Raw genomic sequence first — 19,308 nt, 5'->3', positions numbered from 1 at the left:
GTTAGTCTATAAGGTGCCACAGGATTCTTTGCTGCTTTTACAGATCCAGACTAACACAGCTACCCTCTGATACTTCACACAGAGGAAGAACTACACTTCCCAGTGCTCCCTGCGAAGAGGGCGGGGGCAGTGGAACTGCATGGCAAGGGACACACCAGTGCCCTTTCGGGTAAACTATAGCCAGGGGCGGGGCCAGTAGAATGTAAAGTATCTAGCGGGCTAGGGGCGGGGACAGTAGAATGTAAAGTATCCAGCGGGCTAGGGGCGGGGACAGTAGAACATTGTATCCAATGGGCAGGGGAAGGCGTTAGCGAAGCTCCAGCAGGTGGAGCGGTCTTGGTTCCATGCGCTCGGGTTGAGGCTGCGCCGCCCTCCCCGTCTGGGTATTGGTCCCGAGGGAAACTCCGCAGCGCACCGGGCGGGGAGCAGCTCCAGCTGTTCTGAGCGCCGCGGGCAGTCGCTGGCCGTCGCTTCCCCTTTGAGAGCCTTGTGCCCGGCAGCTCCAAGTCCCTGTCCTAACAGCGGCTGCTGCTGTCGCGCCCTGCTTCCCCGCAGGCAGAGCACTGAGGAGCATCTGCCGGGCGCTGGGATCCTGGCTGGCCGGGGGCACGGCACCTTCCTAGGCTGGGCAGCGGCTCGCCCGGCTGGTGCGGGGATACTGGACCTGAGGGCTGGGCTGTGAAGTGTCTCCGTACTGCGACTCCTCAGCCCCTCGCTTTCTGCGCTCCTCTCCACTGCGCCCCTCGCCCCATCTCCCGAGGGCACCTCTGCTCTACTGGCCCCCGCGCTCTCCCGTGTCCCCGGGGTACACGCAGGTTCTCCCTGGAGCTCCCTTCTGCCTGTTGTATGGTCGGGGACCCCCGCCCCAGGCAGCACCATGGCTTTTGCCAACTTTCGCCGCATCCTGCGCCTCTCCACCTTCGAGAAGAGGCGATCCAAGGAGTACGAGCACGTCCGCCGGGACCTGGACCCCAACGAGGTGTGGGAGATCGTCGGGGAGCTGGGGGACGGTGCCTTCGGCAAAGTGTACAAGGTGGGTCCGGGGGCCCCGCCCCGGGGCAATGCTGGGGGTGCCCCCAGGGGAACGGACTGCAAAGCCCCCGTTGTGTGTGTGGCGGGGCTGGCCTGGGGGAAAACTGAGACCCCAGGCACATGGGTGGGTGCGTGCCCTGGCCTTGGGGTGGCGGTGGCATGGCAGTGTGGGGAAAGGTTACAGCCGGAGCGATGCATGGCAGCCAGGAGGACTAGGGGGGAAGCAAAGAAGAGGACGGGCGAGGAGGGAGCTTAGGCCATGCCCCTTCCCCCGGCCATTTCCCCGCTACACTCTTTGGAGTCTGAGCCTAAAGTTGTGCCCCTCGGGCAGGGCTGAGATGCCCCGGCACTATGAGAAAAGGGCCCCCTTGGCTGTGTTTACTGTTTATTCTCTAGGGTCCTTTGGCACCAGCCATTGAGTGCAGGTGCCCTGAGGACTGTGTGTGCAGTGTGGGGAAACTGTAGGAAGATACACGAACCCTTTGGAGGCTGCCGCGGAGTGGGGGTAGGGGATGGTATTTGCACTGGAGCGGAGGAACTTTTTGACTGAGAATCCGCAGACAGGATTGTCATTTTTGGGGTGGATAGGGGAGGTGCTGGCCCTTCTGCCTGGGTGGGTCCCTATGACACTGTGCGGGCCAGTGTCTGGCTGGGAGGTTCCCAGGCAAATACTAAGTGCCCTGGAGTGGTTTTGGGTGCCGAGGACGATATATGAGTAGAAAAAACAACATGTCCGTTGTGCCAATTTATTTTTTAGCATTATATCTACTGTTTCCTCCTCCTCCTGTCCTTCCCAAACCCTCTTCTAGTGCAGCTTGTGTCAGCTGAGATAAAGGTGTGTCCTAGTAGATGTCGCAGGTGGCTGACAAGGACACCTGCAGGGGCTGTCTCAGAGCTCAGCAACATGCAGCAAATCAGCTCTGGCACTTTCCTTTTCTATCAAATCTAAGCAGCATTGCTTTGGGCTGAAAGATCTCTTGTCTTTGTGCCCTGTTGTCCAGGGCTTGTTCACAGTCTCCTGACTTGTTAAACAAATCTAGAGCTGTCTTCAGCATTTCAGGAAAAATCCTTTTGGGAGCCTGAGTCAGCTTTGCAGATCCCACTAGCTACTGTGACTAGAAACTGATGAAAAGCTATGTACTTTGCATTAGGGATGAGAGAGGAAAGCGTCCATGTGGGTAGGCACAAGGAGAGGTGAGATGATGTTTTCTGAGTGATAGTTTAATAGCTCTGCTGGGTGTTCCTTGCCCAGCCTCTAGGTAAGATGAATGAAGAGATCTTTCTTAGAAGTCAGCACTCAGAAGGCTGCATGCAAGCTTTATATGCTTCCAGTGGTAAAAATATTCATATCACTGTGGTCCTTTGCAAGCAGGAAATGGTGAGAATTTCTTGGAGTTTGCAAAGGAGACATGCCCGTTGACAGCAGGGACAGATGCAGTGCTATGAGTGCTTAATCTTTATGTTAAGGGGTTGCATTTTCAAAGCCAGATACTCTATTGTACTTTCTATTGCATGTCAAACTGCAGGCTTGTGCGATGCTGAGTACTAGACAAACAAGCCTGCACAATAACTGTGGCCTTGGTGTCTTAAGACTGTTAGAGACTTGTCACAAGATGAATGAAGAGGGTTGGTGTTCCAGCCATATTACAAGACCTGGCTTCAAATGGTGTTCAGAGTCAGAAAAGATGAGTTTAGAGGTCTTATTGAATATACTCATTGGCAATTTTGCAGTGTGAACTGATGCCTTAGAATTTGATAAGTAAATGCTGCTGAAGAACAAGTCAAAATCCACATATGTGAAGGAAGCAGGTGGGCTGCAGGTCAGGACTGAGGTGCTTTGCCAGAGCCCCTGGGAATGATTGCTTGTCTGTCTCATGTTGCTAGTAAACCCTCATTTTCTTAAGCAGAAATAATTATCTAATAGTGCACAACTTTTGCTGAAAGTGGCACTGTCTTCACAATTACTCTTCTCAGAAATCTTTACCCTGCTGTTGTTACCAGTAGCACCTGAGGTTAGAAAGAGATTATTTTTCTCTGGCTTCATTTTGCTTTGTGTATTGGAAAGCACTTTGTCCACATTCGCTTTAACTTTTTTCCTTGTATAATCAGTTGCCCCTGTTTGTGAGATTCTTTCAGACAAAGACAGGAAATATTGCTTCAAAATAGCAAAAATATGATTGTGAAGAGAACAAACAAATTGGAACAGGCTCTCTAGGAAGTTTTAAACCCATCCATCACTCTTGAATGCCATTACTAAATATGGAATCAAATTAAAAAAATCACTGTAGTCCAACAGGCTGTCTGTAACTGAAGGCATTACTTGCTTAATCGTGAATGCGAGCCCCACCCCAAATAACTGTCTCCTTTCACTTGCCTTGTCCCCAGGTGCCTAGAAAGGCATGCAGTAATATAGGCTGCCATACTATAGCGTGCACATTAAAATTAAGCCACCTACTACTAGAGTATTTGGTCATGAGTATCTGCTTCCAGGCTTTAAATATCTACTTCTAAGATGTCCCTCTTTTTTTTTTATTTTTTAACATTGTTTATCTTTAAGCAAGGGCTTTTGAATTCCAGCAAGAGTCCAAGAACTAACTCTTTCACTCTCCACAACCAAACTTTTCCGTTGCTCATCTTCTCTCTCCTTGGGCTTACCCTTCTGATAGAAAAGGACATTGTTGGTGTATAAATGGTTGGTGTTGAAGCATTTTGGATTTAAATGCATCCGGTGTATTTATTTGTAAGCTGATGGGGACAGATCATATTCAAAAATAGTTATAAAGTCATATTTAGAAACTAGACAGTAAGATTGTTATAGAGACGCAGCCTTCTGTGCCACTAAGCAGGATTTAATCCATCTGTTCTCTTCCCTTCTCCATCTTCTAAATTAACACTCGAATCTGGAGCTGAGAGTCATGGGTGTTTGTAGCAAGATGGCCTTGCACAGGATGCTGAAGTGAAATGTTTAGGCATACCTTATTGTTCCTGTTCATTTGTGTACGTACACATACACACACAGAAAAATTGCAGCTAGTCAAGATATAGAAAACACTTGAAATCACACTCTGAGATTTTGCACATCTTGCTGCGTACACAAGCAAGTAGTTTCAGACTCCTTGTCCAAACAACACATTTATTATGAAGAACTGGAAACTTTTGCATTAGGTTAGTGTACAAAATATTTTACTTATCTCTTGCATGACCATGCAGTATTATGGTACAGTCTGTCTGCAGTTGTGTCCTACCCTCTTTCAGTTCTTATGCTATGCCCATCACCGTAGTATCTGAGCATACTGTGTCCATGTGTTTTAAATGCATCAACATCTTGCTCCTGGCTGAAACTTAACTAGCAAAGTTCAACTCCGGAGCAAATTTAAGAAGTTTAGTAAAAGAAAAAATGAGCAACCTTCAGGTTTTGGTTTTAGAAAGATTTTTGTTGTTATGGTGGAGGAGGGAGGACTCGGGTGTGTAATAGCCTCATTGAGTCCTGTTAAAGTGTAAAAATAAATAAATAAATATTTTCATTAAAGAGTTGGTAGGGATTTCCTAAGTGTGAAGCTGACCAACTTTGAAGTAGTTTCCTACTTTTGTCAACGTAGTATCAGTAACTTTAAGGGCCCTTGACAACTTGATGGTTTTTAAATGATTTGTTTAAAAAAAAATGGTTTATGACAGAGCCCGTCTAAACAGCGTGTGTTGAATCCTAAAGAATTCTCCAGTCAAATGAAAATGGCTGGGATTCTCCTGCTCCTGCCTAGAGATCTGTATAGCAAAGGAGAACGTGGCTGTGAATGGGAAGCAGCAAAATACTCTATGCCACAGGAATAAAGCTGCAAAGTGGCAGGGAAGGACGGGGGGTGAGAAGCAGTTTCCCTCTCGCTGTCAATGGTTGTAATCTCTGCTGTTATAAGATACTATAGTGTGGGTATTGCATTGTTAGATGGAAATGTGACCTTCAAGCACACTTTGCTATTGGCCTGATCCAAAATCCACTGAAGTCAATGGGAGCCTTTCTGTCTTTTGGATCAGGCCCTGTGAAAGCAGGCCCGTAGCTACAGGAAGCCTTCATTAGCTGTGAATGTTATTCAGTTTATATTAAGGGGTCTTTGCAGCCTGCAGTACCTCTAGATTTGGAGACCTATAAATACAAAGGATAATTGTAGGATTTCAAAACCACAGCCCTTTTCCAAAGGAAATGATGACTAGGGAAAAAAGTTTGATGGTGATCAAGGATTATTCACGCTTTTCACTACGACTGCGCTAAGACAAGTCTTATAAAACTTACAGCCATGGCTCCACTGACTTTTAGTTTTGTGGAATGTAGCTAATTGCTTCAACTTCAGGCAGCTGAGCTGGCTCCTCTGTATACTAATCTCAGGGGCATCGGTAGTGGTGTTGTCCAACAAGGAGACTCTGAGCCCTGATCCAGCAGTTCCATCTTGCAAATACTGTTCAATGTAGTACTTACTGTGGCAAACAGTTGCACAAATATCAAAGGGGATAGTTAGGAGTGCATGTGCCTGTCAACTTGTACATGTCTAAAGACGTCTTCCCTTAGAACTTGCTGTATTTAATCATGGGATTGTTTTGCTGTGTTTATGCCTTTTTATGAAATGCTATCGCTGTGTTCCAGTAGCACAGAGGAGAACACCTACTCCCCTGATAACACTTGCCTGTGGCAGGGTGTGGACAGGATGTCCCCTTCAATAGTGCGGTCTATCCTGCTGCTCGCAGTTGCAATGTCAGTTTTGCAGCAAACAGAATTCATTAATCTGAATTCCTGATCAAAGGTCTTTCAGTAAAAGGTTCTATATCGATATTATTCCACCCCACCCAACCCCAGAAGCTATCTGATTGCAACTTCAGGAACATAAATTAGTGTCTCCTTTATAAAGAAATTGTTATATGCTTCCTCTTCCATCTTGTCCACCTCAATTTAAAAAAAAATCCATTTTAATTATTCAGTCTGTGATGGTAGTAAGGTGCGTAATATTATGTGCCCTGGAAAATATAACTACTGTTTAAATCTTGGTGTGAGGAACGAGAATGAAAATAAAACCGCTTATTTACTATGCAGCATATAGCTGCAGGTTATACCTGGATCCCATGGTGATAGATACATTAGAAGTGCTTGTACTGTTTCCTCTCCTACCTGCCTCAGTGCTCACTAATTAAAACTGCAACTCTCTGACTTTGGGGTGGATTTCGGTAGCTCAGGCCTGATTCAACTAATATCTCTCCATGCGGTTTTACCGACTTGCACGTTAAGTTTCTAAGTTGCTGGCCGTTCTAAAAACCCCCCAATAGTTTTCCAACTGCATCATAAAACATTCACAAAACAACATGTGCATGTTTTGTAAGGTCACAGTTTGGCCTGTTAATTTTGCCCTTGTCTCTTTGAACAGCAAGGGGGTTATTTTCCATTTAAAAGGGGGGAGAGGAAGAAGCTGCTTCTTTCCTAGTAAATGGGTGTCAGCATCCTAGTGGCCCTACAAATACAACCACTATGGATGACATCCTGGTCCCATTGAGATCAAAGGGAAAACTCCCATTGAATTCAATGTGGCCAGGATCCTCAAATAGGGCCCTAAGCACTACGCTTATACCGCTCTGCCTATAGTGCCCCCAATCTCTCAAACGGTTCTGTAACTGAAGACTTGGATTAAAAGGTGGATACAGTATTAAAAAACACCTAAGTGATTTAGGCACCCATTGATTTTCAGTGGGTTTTTAACTCTTAAGTGCCTAAGTCACTTTTTTGAAAACTTTATCCAGGCTCTTTTATCACTTGTGCTAAGTTTCAGCAAACATTTCTCTTAAGAAAGTGATGTAGCATTGGCACTGGCATGCTTAAGGTATTGGAGGGTTTAAAGGGTGAGATGCATATGGTATTAAGCTAGCAAAGGCCCCTGCTTACCTGACTGGAGCATTCACAGTCTAGCTTGTCTGGCCTGACACTAAGTCTCAAACTTCATTCCCATTTCCCAGCTTTGCTTACTTCTCAGGTAAGACAACCGCCCAGCTCCCTCGCCTCTGAAGCAATGCCTGAGAATTGTATCCCAGTGCTCTCACAGTGATGTGGGGTCACGGAGGGACAGTCTGCCATTTGTGAGGAGAATACTGAGGGAACTGCTTCCGCTTGGAAGTGGAGTCTAAGTCAGTCCAATTTCTTACGTTTCAGTTGACTTACTTACAGAAAAACAGCTCCCAGCGCAGCCACTTCACAAAGTATAAAGGCTATAAAACATCTCTTGTCAGCTGTAATAGCATTTTATTGCTTTTGTGTTCACTTCCTCAGTGGCTACCTGTGATCTCATGCAAAAGTATTTAGTTAACCTAACTTGAGACACTTTTGCCTGGCGTTCCTGTAGCTTGGAAATAGTTACTGAAACTGCACACGAAGGAGGTCCTGGAGGACCTGCTGGGCGAAGTGCGTGGGTGCTGGAACTTCTGAAGTGTTTGCGTTGTTGTCTGTATTGAGTTTTGTGTAACTTTTGCAAGTAGGTTCAAGCATGCCACCTCTGTCTCCATCAACGAAGTCCTTCAAGAGGATCTGTGCTGCAGGGCAGAAGCAATTCACAATCCCAGTACACCAGCAATGGTGGTTGGGTTTCTAATTGTGGAGGTAGGAAAGTGAAGGGCTAATTTTTTCCCTACAAGGGCCCAGTTGTTCTGACGCATTTCTGGCATGTGGCAAAAAGGCTGAACAAAACGTGCCCCAAAATACTGTAACCTTGGCTGCCTAAGCCCCATTCCCTGGCACTGACTCACACCAGCTATTCAACCCGCTCCTCAGCTGTGAGCTTCCTCTGCACCCAGCTCAACGTAGAAAGTTGCTAGGAAACCTCCAACAAGTGGTCGCATGTTTTTTTCCTTTAGCCTTTATGGCTTTTTGACAAAAACCCCTGGGGAGGAAGAGGTTAATAGTGAGCAGTGCGCAGTGTTACAAAGCTCTTGGGTCTATGCTGGCTGAATATCTCCAGGAGACTTGGGGGGAATTCTTGTTTAGTGGATTCTTGGCTCTTAAAACTTCTCTATCCTTTCCCCCTGCTTCAAAGCAATGAGGGCCCCACTGGGAAGGAGCAGATGCATTATCAGATAAATCCATTTGCTAGTTACACTTCCCCATACCCACTCAAAAATACAAGGTGAGCAGAAGGCTCATGAGCAGATGCTGCAGAGCAGCACTTTAAAAGTATCAGCAAAGAAAAAGTCAGCTGGTTGGCCTTGCCGTTTCTGATGCACTCAGCGCCGTGGCATATGGGAACAAGCTGGTGAGCGAGAAGCAATACTGGGCTAGTCCTTAAAGGCCTGTGACTGCCACCCATCTTTGTCTGATGTGCCATTGCTTTAATCCTTTTAGTCTCTCATCCATTCTCTACGAGAAATGATGCTGGGTTCTCCTTCAGCCCTCAGGGAGGAAACACGTGTGTGTCAGGGTTTTGCATCATGCTTCGATCATGTTATTTGCTTGTCCTTGTGATGTTTTAGAGCCGGGAGATCCACAGCCATAGGCTGATCTCTCTGACTATGTGATTTCTTATTGCACCTAGTCTGCAAAGCTGGGGGAAGTGCTTCTGCTTCTCATTAACATTTCACAATTTGTTTTCCAAACCACTTCTCTTCCCCTAATCCTTCCAAAAAGTTTCCGTGGTTGCCGGAGTAACCACTTGGTGCAAATCATTAAGAGTTGGACAGTGGTTTTTCTAATCCTGGCTGACATTACATTAATGGGACAGAACCCAATATGTTGCACCATGTTTACCAGAAGGCTCTAAATCACACACAGTGAGTGAGCAGAAAGTTTTTGCTTATGCATTTCATGTAGGAGTTGTGCCTCAGCTCGTGTTTACCACCTAGGACTATTGGGCCCAGACTTAGGCGCCTTTGCCTCCGAAGCGCTGTGTGACGTTATCTTGCCTACCTCAGTTTCTTCATTTTACAGATGACACCTTGGTCTGTCACTCTGGGAGGACTGATAAACTGTGGTTAAACAGCTCTATTGAAAAGTGAGGCATCACTAACTCTCTGCTCAGCTTCCCTTCCCTCCCTCCCCACACCTTCCCTTAGGACTGTGGGTCTCAAACCTTTTTTTACTGGCGACCCCTTTCACACAGCAAGCCTCTGAGTGCGACCTCTCCCCCCCCAATAAATTAAACACACTTTTTAATATATTTAACACTATTATAAATGCTGGAGATAAGCAGGGTTTGGCATGGAGGTTGACAGCTCGCGATCCCCCATGTAATAACCTCACAACCCCTGAGGAGTCCTGACCCCAGTTTGAGAACCCCTGCCTTAGGAAAACACTTTTCCTTCTATCCTGCTAAGGATCAGACAGAGCCGCCCCCCCTCTCTCTCAGCCATACCCACACCCTTCGACACACATTCACAAATGTCTCTTCCTGAAAGGCCCTGTAGCAAGATAGACCTTGGAAACAGGCTACCCTCCCTCGCCCATAGCCTGGTAACTGGAGCAGTTGTTGCACGTGATTTATGGTGCACTCCATTTCTCTCCGAGTGAATCTAGTGCCAAATGAAGCACTGCAGGACTTGGCGCAAGTAAACAAGGATGGGGATAGTGGGGAAGGAAACATGCCAAGGAGACTGAGGAAAGAGTCGATCAGGCGGAGCCTTAAATTGAAACGTGGTGTTAAGCTCCCAGCTTAATCCTTGTTCAGATACAGGCAGAGTTCTGCAGGTCAGTGGTAGTCACCATAACTTGATACAGAGGACCAAGAACAAGGGAGAAGGCTTTACATTGGTGAGGTTTGCGGCACAAATAAGAACATGTAAACAGAAGTGAAAGGACTTTTTTGTCTGTGCTGAGGCAGCAATGGCTGCTGGGTAGAATAAGGTTTCCTCTTTCTGGTTTGGGGTAAAACTTTGCGAGGTCTAGCCTGCAAATAGTTTAGGGTGGTGGTTTTGGAAGTAGGGAGGATTATAAGAGGTGGGGTGATGAACAGAGCTAATGAGCCTGTCTATGTAGGCCTCATTTCCAGTAGGCTCAAAATAGTAGGTAGTGTTGACCTTCTGTGCTGACTTGCATTTGAAGAGGGGTAGGAAGGAAATACAAATCAGGCCTGTGATGCCAGTGTTTCTTGTTGTCCTAAGGCAGGTTCCTACCCAGTGCTATTAACCTTCCTCCTTTCGTGTGTGGAGGGAATGACTGGGCGTTTGCACCTTAATTCTTACAATCTTTTGCATAAAATTCCTCATAAAGCAACCCTTGAATCCCCTTTTACAGGAAAGTACTTCCCCCTCCTCTTCCTCCTGTGGGTGGAACATCTCCCTTAGGAGAATTTATTGGTCAGCTCTTGTGCTAGAGATCTGAAGCCCTAGTGGCTCAGCTGAATGTAGGGTGAGAACCTAACACGCACACACTGTCTGGCTCACTCAGCATTGCCAGCATGTTGCTTTGGTAGAGGTAGCGAGGTTAGAATGAGGGTGACATGTTGGGTGAAAAACTCTGACTGTTGAAGTCATTTGGAGTTTTCTCACCGATTGGGGTAGGACCAGGATTTTCACCCCTTTTGTACAAATGGGTTCATAGTCACCTGACACAGTGGTTGTGCCAACCACTCCATTTTCCTGCTTACACGGAACTGATAAAGGACATGAATGACCAACGTCATTGCATGAAAAGAGTTGGGTAGTGTCAGTCAAGGTCTCATTTTGCTACCAAGTGTTAACAAGTGTTAGTTCCAACACCCAGTGGAGCAGGCTGGGGATTCCTCTTAAAAAGCAACAACTAATGGATATTGGTATATATCTCTTCTTCTCTGCCAATAGTAAGCGAGTTCTTGTTGTGGAGTTCTCTGTTTTGCTCACAGATCAGCCTCTCTGCCCTCCCAGCGTGAGTTTAGGCGTACCTGTGCCATGGTGGCTTCCAGCAGAGTGCTGGGAATCCCATGAGTCTCCTGTTGCATCCATAGTGCTTCATTCTGCAGCCCTGACCTATTTAGTAGTTCTGTCTCTGCCTGTTTGTCATAGCAGTCTGCTGGGTGGTCCCAAACACTGAGTTCAGAGGGTATAAAAATGCATAATTTATTGTGACAAACCTGAGTGACTCTATGGGGCTTGTCAGCTAGGAAACTAATTTCAGCTGTCATTGATTATTTGACTGTTATATGAACATTAACTCTAGCTTCTCTATAGTGGCGTTAATTTATTGATGCAGACAGCTCAGGCTAAGTTCATTTGAAAGCAATTAACCATTATGTTGTCCCTGATAAATATCTGAATGAGCAATTTCCAGATCTACACAATGTGACCATGCTGCATGCAAAGTCTTTTTATCGAAATTATCAACCCTGAAATGCAGAGTTTGATGAGGGAGGATAAACATACACTCTCTGTTTTAAACAAAGTCACTGGACTTCCAAAGAGATCTGAAGTGTCAAACACCATTCAATGCAGAGAAAAGCTTTTTGGGGGGGAGTGGGAGGGAAGAAGTGATAGAAAATGGAGACTTCACCCTGAAAATGGGGTGATGTTATTCCACTATGTTAGTAAGATCAGCCTCTGCTTTGGGAGGAGTAAGTGGGTTATTTGGAAGTGCCGACAAGCAAATGGAGGAAGAATGAATGTGCTATAGTACTGATAAAGCTTTTTGTTCTAAAAAACCCCCATGCATTCAGTAGTGATTTCTCCTTTTATAACGAAAAAGAACAAGTTCACTTGGAGCCTTATCCTTACATCACCCATGACTCTGTTCTCTTTCAATGGACAGCAAGACCTGGCCTCTGGTAGCATGTTCATTAATGCCTTCGAATAGTTCTAGGGTGGATTTGTCAGCCTCTGAATTTTGCAATAGCTCATGAGGTAGTTAAGATGCAAAGAAGATGACTAGGTTTTATGCAATCCATTATTTCCACTTATATGTTCTACAGGGTTGTTTTACTGGAATTCAGACCAACCTTTTGCGTTGGCTGTTGGGGAGGCCACGTGTAGGAAGAAGATTGGACATTTCTCGTACATAGTCATTGGTAGAGATCCTTTCTTCTACAGTATTCAATCTTTATTCCTTATGTCCATAAGCTGAGCAATAACTTCTTGCCTCTGCCTCTAGCGTGTAGTCCTATAAATATGTTCTGTTGCTCTGGGTATTCCCAGTGTGTTCAGCTGTAACATGTCGGGCAGCCACCTCTCACTCTACAACTACAACTAAATCCTCTTCTTGCCTTGTACCCTTAGATTCTGATCCTTTGCTTGGTTCCGTAGATGTGCTTCAGTGAGTGACTTTTAGTTTATATGTTTTCCAGTGGTAAGTGAGTGCTCCTACCTTGCTTTTGCATTTACTCTTTTTAAAAGCTGTCAATCTCAGCTGCTTAGTGACTTAATCTCCAGCAAGGTGGGTGCTGGCCATAAAAGGCATTTAGGATTTCAAATACCAGGCTATAATTCCATCCATCGCTCATCAATACAATCTGGGCACCCCACTGGCAGCTGTCTGCTTTTTTCAGTGTAAAGAAGCAGTCTAGGGATAAATTTACCTTGGGGTTAGAATGGCCGTGATGGTGGGCTTCAAGATGCAGCTTGATGCGCTTTGGAATAAGCTGCTGCGGTTCATAATCAGATCGGTATCAGGCAGTTTATATTCTTGGCATCTGGGCATTCACCTGCTGAGTTCTTGAAGGTCTCTTATGTTGGTGAACTTCAGTCGAAAAACTGACTGCCTCTGGAATGCTGCTAGCTCTTTAAATGTTGAACAGCTGAGAGTATTTTACCTGACGGCAGAAATGCTTTTCAGTTTCCTACTTCACCATATTCCAGCATTTTTTCTGGCTGGATAGCTGGCTGATGTTCCTTCTCTGGAGCCCCTATAGTTGGGGAGATGTGCGCTGGAGACAGTGGATTGGTGGCTAAACTACACTTTCTTTTAGAGTGGTGAACTCCAAACTGTTCTGCTCTTTAACAAATCTGCCTCATAAAATAGAGCAGTAGGTCACCATAGTCTCAAATGGTTTCCTCATCAGTCCTAATGCATGGCTCAAGCAATAAATGCGTATACAGTGCGTTACCAACATTGATCCATTCTGATGCTTCCTCAGTGCTCTCCACCCCGAAAAAACAAACCCCCTATGATGCATTGTACAGAGGGAAACTGAGGCAGAAAGTTGTACTTGCCCAAGGCTGCAGAGGGAGCCAGTGCTGGTGCCAGATTACATGTGACACAAGGCTGTAGAGAAGTTACATTTAATGACCCTTTTCTTATAGCTGGCAGCTTGTAGATAGTGATATAACTTCAGTTACTCAGCCTGGAGATGTGCGTTCTCATTGCTATTAGGAATATTGTCCTGACTCCAAGGTCAGAAACTTAGAAGGGCATAGATTCCTTAAATATAATTGTTAGTTTGGTTTTCAGTCTACCTTCATGTGATTTCCCCCCTCACACGCACACACACTCCCTTCCTCTCAGTATCTGTGGGGCAGATTCTGATCAGTTACATGGCAATTGAGATCAGAAGCTGGCTTGAAAGTTTAAATTATCAATGGCCTGTCTTGTAAACCTGAATTGTAGTTCCATGGATAGCAGTGCAAGCATGTGACCTACTTACTTCCAGATTGGTTTCACTCTATCTATGTCCATGTTGTATTATGTCATGCCTAGCAAAACTCCAGCAAGCAGAGTTCAGGGAAATGGCCAGCCATAAGTTACAGAAATGCTGCATACCAGACCACAGCCCAAGTCTGGTGTATGTATGGTCTGCATGTATCTGGCATCCTGAAAGCTGCTTTCTAGGTTGGGTGGGTGGGTTGAGGTTACATGATACAGCTGTCAGACTGTGTAGATGTAGATGTGTCGTTCGGCACAGTATGGATGAAGTTGGCAGGTAATAGTAGCTCTAACTTCAAGGATACAGGGGGATGGTATAAGTGCAAAATATTCATATAAACATGACTGGAAACAGTTGCCTTAAATTCCAAACCTGTAGTGGGATTGTAAGTGTGGCTTATGTATAGTGTAATTCTGAGGTGTATGCTATAGCACATTTTGCTAAAGCTCATGTAGTAGGAGGACCTACTGTCAAATTCAGATCTGGAGTGAATACGTGGAGCTCGGTAGAAGAAAACTCACCTGACTGTACCAGATTTGGATTTGGCCTCTCTAGTGCAGTCACTTGGGGAAGGCAATTCAGTGCATAGGGGTTAGGACTCCCAGTCCAGAAACCTGAAGTGAGTTTCCAGCTCTGCTACTGACCTGTGTGGTCTTGGATAAATCACTTTGCCTCTGTGCCTCAGTTTCCCCCTAGAAAGTGTGGGGAATTAGTGTCCTTTTGTGAATGCTTTGAGACCCTTTGAAAAGCGTGGGGTAAGTGCTGCTTATTCATAGCAATGGGCCCACAGGGCAGCGCTGGTTTCGACATACAGATTCCCTTTCTTGAGTCACTAGTTCACTGGGTTTGAAATGGGAGCAGCAGGTGCTCTAACTACTGGCTCAGAAAGTTATCTGCTCTTATGCAGACTTCCTCTGAAATGTGACTTTGTAACTTCCTCTAGCAGGGTTCAGTAAATCTGCCCCAGCTGGCCTGCAGGCAATGGAGGAGAGAGGGCTCTGCTCTTTCTGTCTCTGCTGCTGAGCAGCTCCAGCCTCATCTTCCCTGAGCCGATACCAGTAGTCTTCTACTTCCATTAATGGGTAGAAGAGAAGAGGAAGCTGAGATGGTCAAAAATGTAACTGCTTCAGTGCTGCCTAAAGTACAACGCCTGGTTGGAAAGCTAGCAGTTCCTGTGCTGTTAACCCAATTGGGGACAGCCTTAAAGTCTCATTGGGTATGTCTACACTGCAATTAAAAACCGGCAGCTGGCCCGTCTGGCTCAAACAGCCGCTTAGCCTGTGCCCCTTAATTGTATCTGTTTAATAGGGCTGTGCACTTTGAGTCTTAGGCCATTGTGTGCTAGACTGGGTTTGTCTAGATAGGGCAGGGACGTCTTCCCTGGCTTGTGAGGAGTTTCCAGCCCACACAAGGACTGTATTAGATATTCAATCTAAATGGATACATAAGCATATAGTTTCCTAAAACATCCTCTTTTCTGAATAAGAATTGCTCATACCCAGAGGGAGACTAACAGGGGGTGTTACTCTGTTGTTACTCAGCCTGTTAGTAACGCTCCTCACTGGAATGGAGACTGTTCCTCTGGGGGCTTCGAGCTGCTTTGCAAGCCCTGATTTCATGAGGCCTTGCAGTCTTTTTACTGTTGGGCAAACTGAGGCAGAGAGGGAAGTGGCTTGCCCAGACTTCACACACAGGTAGTGGTCAAGCTGGGAACAGACCTCCTGCTCAAATCTGCCTAATCTCCAACTCTTCAGTGCTGTCAAGCTTCTAAGAAACATTTTAATGTAGTTGAAGTCTCTCTAGCAAGGGTGTCCTGTAGGTCTCTGCTAGCAAGTTTCTGGTAGTGCCTTGGCCAGTCTTGTATGTTGGGCTATTGTGTCCGTGCTCTGAAGTTTTTCCCCTTGGATCAGAACACGGGTGCTCTGAGCACTCCCTGCCAGTGGGATGTGTCACCATGCCTAGTATGACCAGCAGGGCTGTGGAATCTGCCATAGAACCCATTCCTTGGGGGTAGAATTGTGCTTCAGAGTCAAAGCTTTTGGCTAGATCCCTGCAGCTTCTGCAGTGTGGTTCTGCATTTTCAGTGCAACATTCTGCCTCCTCATTCTTAATTTTCGATATAAAATTACGCTAGTGCAATGGCTCATGTTCCTTGCTATGGTAGTAAATATATTTACGTCAATAATATCCCTTTAAAAAAATTTGGAACTTCCCCAGAATTCCTATGCACTGCATCAGAGCAAAGGCCCCTTCCTATGGAATACAGGCCAGGGGATGGGGGACTGGGGAGGGCTTGATAACTAAGCACCTAGGAGAGGGCAGGAGTCCCTTCTCCACCCCTCGCTGCTCCGTGCACTGCATATGACACCTCAGTGCAAATCTGAAATTAGAGGAGATGCCGTGCTACAAATGCACCTTCTAAATGCCTGCCAAAAAAAGGCTTTATCTGGCGGCCCTCTTCAAAAAACAAAGAAAAGACAGAGAGAAACCTGGCAGGAAGGCAGGACCTTCCATCTGGGGCTTCTGGCTCCCTGCACAAGTGTAACTCTGTTCACTGAACTAATTGCAGAAATCAGCAGTGCTGCTGAGAGATGGCAACTGAACTGAAGATACAGTTCCCTGGAGTAGTCTGTGGAAAAACACCCTCCCCCATTTTGCAAGCAGGCTTTCCTTCACACCTGCTGAATGCTCACCTTCTGCTCTCTGAGATTTAGATTGTAAATGGGCTGCTGCACATGAAAATGAATGTTTGACTTGCATGATGCTCTGAATGCTGACTGGTGGGGCTTTCTGGTGCTTCTAAAGTGACTAGTACAGTCCTCTAAATGCACTCTGGCTTCCATCTTGGAGTGGGGAGAGAAGAGGATTTGGGTTCATGAGGGTGGGAAGCCCTAGAAAGCAAATGCATAGAGTCAGGGAGAGGTGGACAGGACCCAGTTTTTTGATGCGAGATGTGTAACACATGAGACCATGCATGCACCAGAGAAGGTTATTCAGCAGACTCCTAGAAATGTAGGCTGGAAGGGGCCTCGCCCCCAGCATGAAGGAGAGGCAATGGTATTAGAGATGCAGCTGGACTCTCTTGCCTTGGATCTGAACTAAGAGGAGCCCTCAAAGTTTGGGGAGTTTGGTTCAGACTCATCATTAAAATAGACTGGATGTGAGTCACGGTGATCCATGTCCCATCTTGCCAGGAGAACCTGTCTGGAATTCAAGGACAGTAGCTATAAATGATGCCTTTGCTAAGGACAGCTGAGTGCAGAGCCTCTGAGTGCTTCTCAAGTGCATTGTGGCACTGGAGGATGTTGTCTAACTGGCCTTGATCAGAGGGGAAGTGCATGTGTTGTGTTGTAACCACAAAGGGAAGCCACACCTTTTCTCACAGCACATACTTCCTCTGCCAGATCTCTACCAGCCTCTAACGCACACAGAGGCTCTATAAGGGTATTTATTCTTGCTCTGTACAGTCATTATTGTCCGTTCTTTTGAAAGAACTCTACTAGGAAAGGCAGCACTTTCCTGTGTCTCCCACCGGTCCACTTACCTGCCCATCACTTTTCAGTGTCCTGGTGGTAATTCATTCTTTAAAACTTAAGAGGAAAAAATTAGAGGCACCCTTGTAATTGCTCCAAGCTCAAGCTAGTTTTATATGCCCTAATAGAAATGGGGTCACCACCCACTTCATCCTCTTAGGGTGTATTGGGTCAGCAAGTGCTGGATTCTTCTAAAACCACTAGAGTGCAAATATGTCCAGTTTGGGGAGAGAAGACTTGCCTTTCTTCTACACTTCATGCAGTTTCCCCTCCATTCTTTTATCCTCTGCCAGGCCACTTATTCAGTATAGATGATACAACCATATATTGAGAGAGACTGATTCAGCTAGACCTACTCTGTTTATGCTGGGAACTAATCCTTTTCTAAGCTCTCTGCGTAGGCCTTCCAAACAGATACATAAAAAGAGAAACAAGGTAGATCATAATTGGAGCCTGCCAGCGTTTCCCTCTCAAACAATAACACACAGAAATGTGGCTTTTCCCTTCTCTCAGGTCATGGGTGAATGCATCACGCCAAACTCTTGTATGAAAGCAGTTACCTGCCTGCCTTGAATACTCTGCACCAAGTTTCCCTGCTTGTTCAGATGGAGGAGTAAACATACAGTGTACATGGGGCACTTAATAGAGTAGACTGAGCACTAGGAAATGCACCATAGGGAGAACTCTTGCCTTGACAGGGAAATAGACTCGGTGACTTAAGAGGGATTTCTACTACCCCTCAAACTGCTGATTCTGTGAAATTGTGAAAACAGTCTTTGTGCAGGGTGTGACTTCCGGAGTCAGATAGCCAACAGCTAGTCTCTTCCCCTTTGGGTGAACAATGCTAGCAGTCCTGTGCCTGATAGGGAAGTTTTTCTTATATGGACGCTCACATTCAGAGCAGACCAAAGCAAATGTACTGCCAGCCAAGTGAAACTGACTAACATCCTGATCTGTGAGGCCCCACACTGCACCCTGGAGGGTGGGACTCTGAAGAATTTGGAGCTGCTGCTGAGAGCACTCTGCCTTCTGGGGAGGAAAGGGGGAAGAACACAGGAGAGAGGGGAAAGAGGACCTAAGGCTAGAGGAATGGATGTCTCAAGGAGTGGGAACGAGCTGCCATTGGGCATGTGAGCAGAAAAATACATTGTCGGGCCCCCTCTCCCACACATGTCCTATGCCCAGCTTTGTGCCCTGTGTACTGGACACATCAGTCAGGCAGATGTTTAAGCGCCTGGTGTGTCACTGTTACCATCGCCTTTGTAGAGTGGTTGACTTGGCTGGGAGACCAATGTCTGTCAACTGTTAACAAATGCATTCTGTTAGCCAAGCCACTTGTTGACTTCAGTCTCTTAGATTATTTCTGGGGTCTTGGGAAGGGCAAAGTAATAAGAAAAATAATGCTGTAAACATTCCCGGATGGATGTTCAATCAGCCTGCTGCTGGCACGGTGTGGCTGTGAACAGAGGAACCACCCTGTCAATAACCTTCTTAGAGAGCAGCAGTGTATGTGGCTTCAGTTACTAAAATGCATCCGCTGCTCAGACCCTTTCCTCATTATAAGTAAGTCAGTATGGATTTGTCAAAAACAAATTGTGTAAAACCAACCTGATAGCCTTCTTTGACAGGGTAACAAGCCTTGTGGATGAGGGGAAGAGGTAGATGTGTTATATCTTGACTTTAGTAAAGCTTTTGATACTGTCTTGCATAACCTTCTCATAAACAAACTAGGGAAATACAACCTAGAAGGAGCTACTATAAGGTGGGTGCATAACTGGTTGGAAATTGTTCCCAGAGTAGTCATCAGTGGTTCACAGTCATGCTGGAAGGATATAACGAGTCCTGCAGGGATCAGTTCTGGGTCTAGTTCTGTTCAGTATCTTCATCAATGATTTAGATAAAGGCATAGAGAGTACACTCAAAGTTTTGAGGATGATACCAAGCTGGGAGGGGTTGCAAATGCTTTGGAGGATAGGATTAAAATTCAAAATGATCTGGACAAACTGGAGACATGGTCTGAAGGTAAATGATTTTCAATAAGGATAAATGCAAAGTACTCCTCTTAGGAAGGAATAATCAGTTGCACACGTACAAAATGGGAAATGACTGCTTAGGAAGGAATACTGTGGAAAGGGATCTGGGGGTCATAGTGGATTAGAAGCTAAATGAGAGTCAACAGTGTA

At 45.9% G+C, this 19,308-nt stretch overlaps 1 protein-coding gene across 1 annotated transcript in view; it reads left to right on the top strand.

Moving 5' to 3' along the window:
• The first annotated feature begins 298 nt into the window (after nucleotides 1-298).
• STK10 (serine/threonine kinase 10) overlaps nucleotides 299-19,308 on the top strand; it is an 85,141-nt gene continuing 66,131 nt past the window's right edge. The window contains exon 1 of the mRNA XM_030574191.1: nucleotides 299-1,033. Within this exon, the coding sequence (XP_030430051.1) occupies nucleotides 878-1,033 (156 nt within the window). The 5' untranslated portion in view covers nucleotides 299-877. The remainder of the gene's footprint in view (nucleotides 1,034-19,308) is intronic.

The sequence above is a fragment of the Gopherus evgoodei genome, chromosome 8, assembly GCF_007399415.2.
Source record: "Gopherus evgoodei ecotype Sinaloan lineage chromosome 8, rGopEvg1_v1.p, whole genome shotgun sequence".
NCBI lineage: Eukaryota > Metazoa > Chordata > Testudines > Testudinidae > Gopherus > Gopherus evgoodei.
The sequence above is the reverse complement of the archived record's forward strand: the minus strand, read 5'-3'. Positions and strand labels throughout refer to the sequence as shown.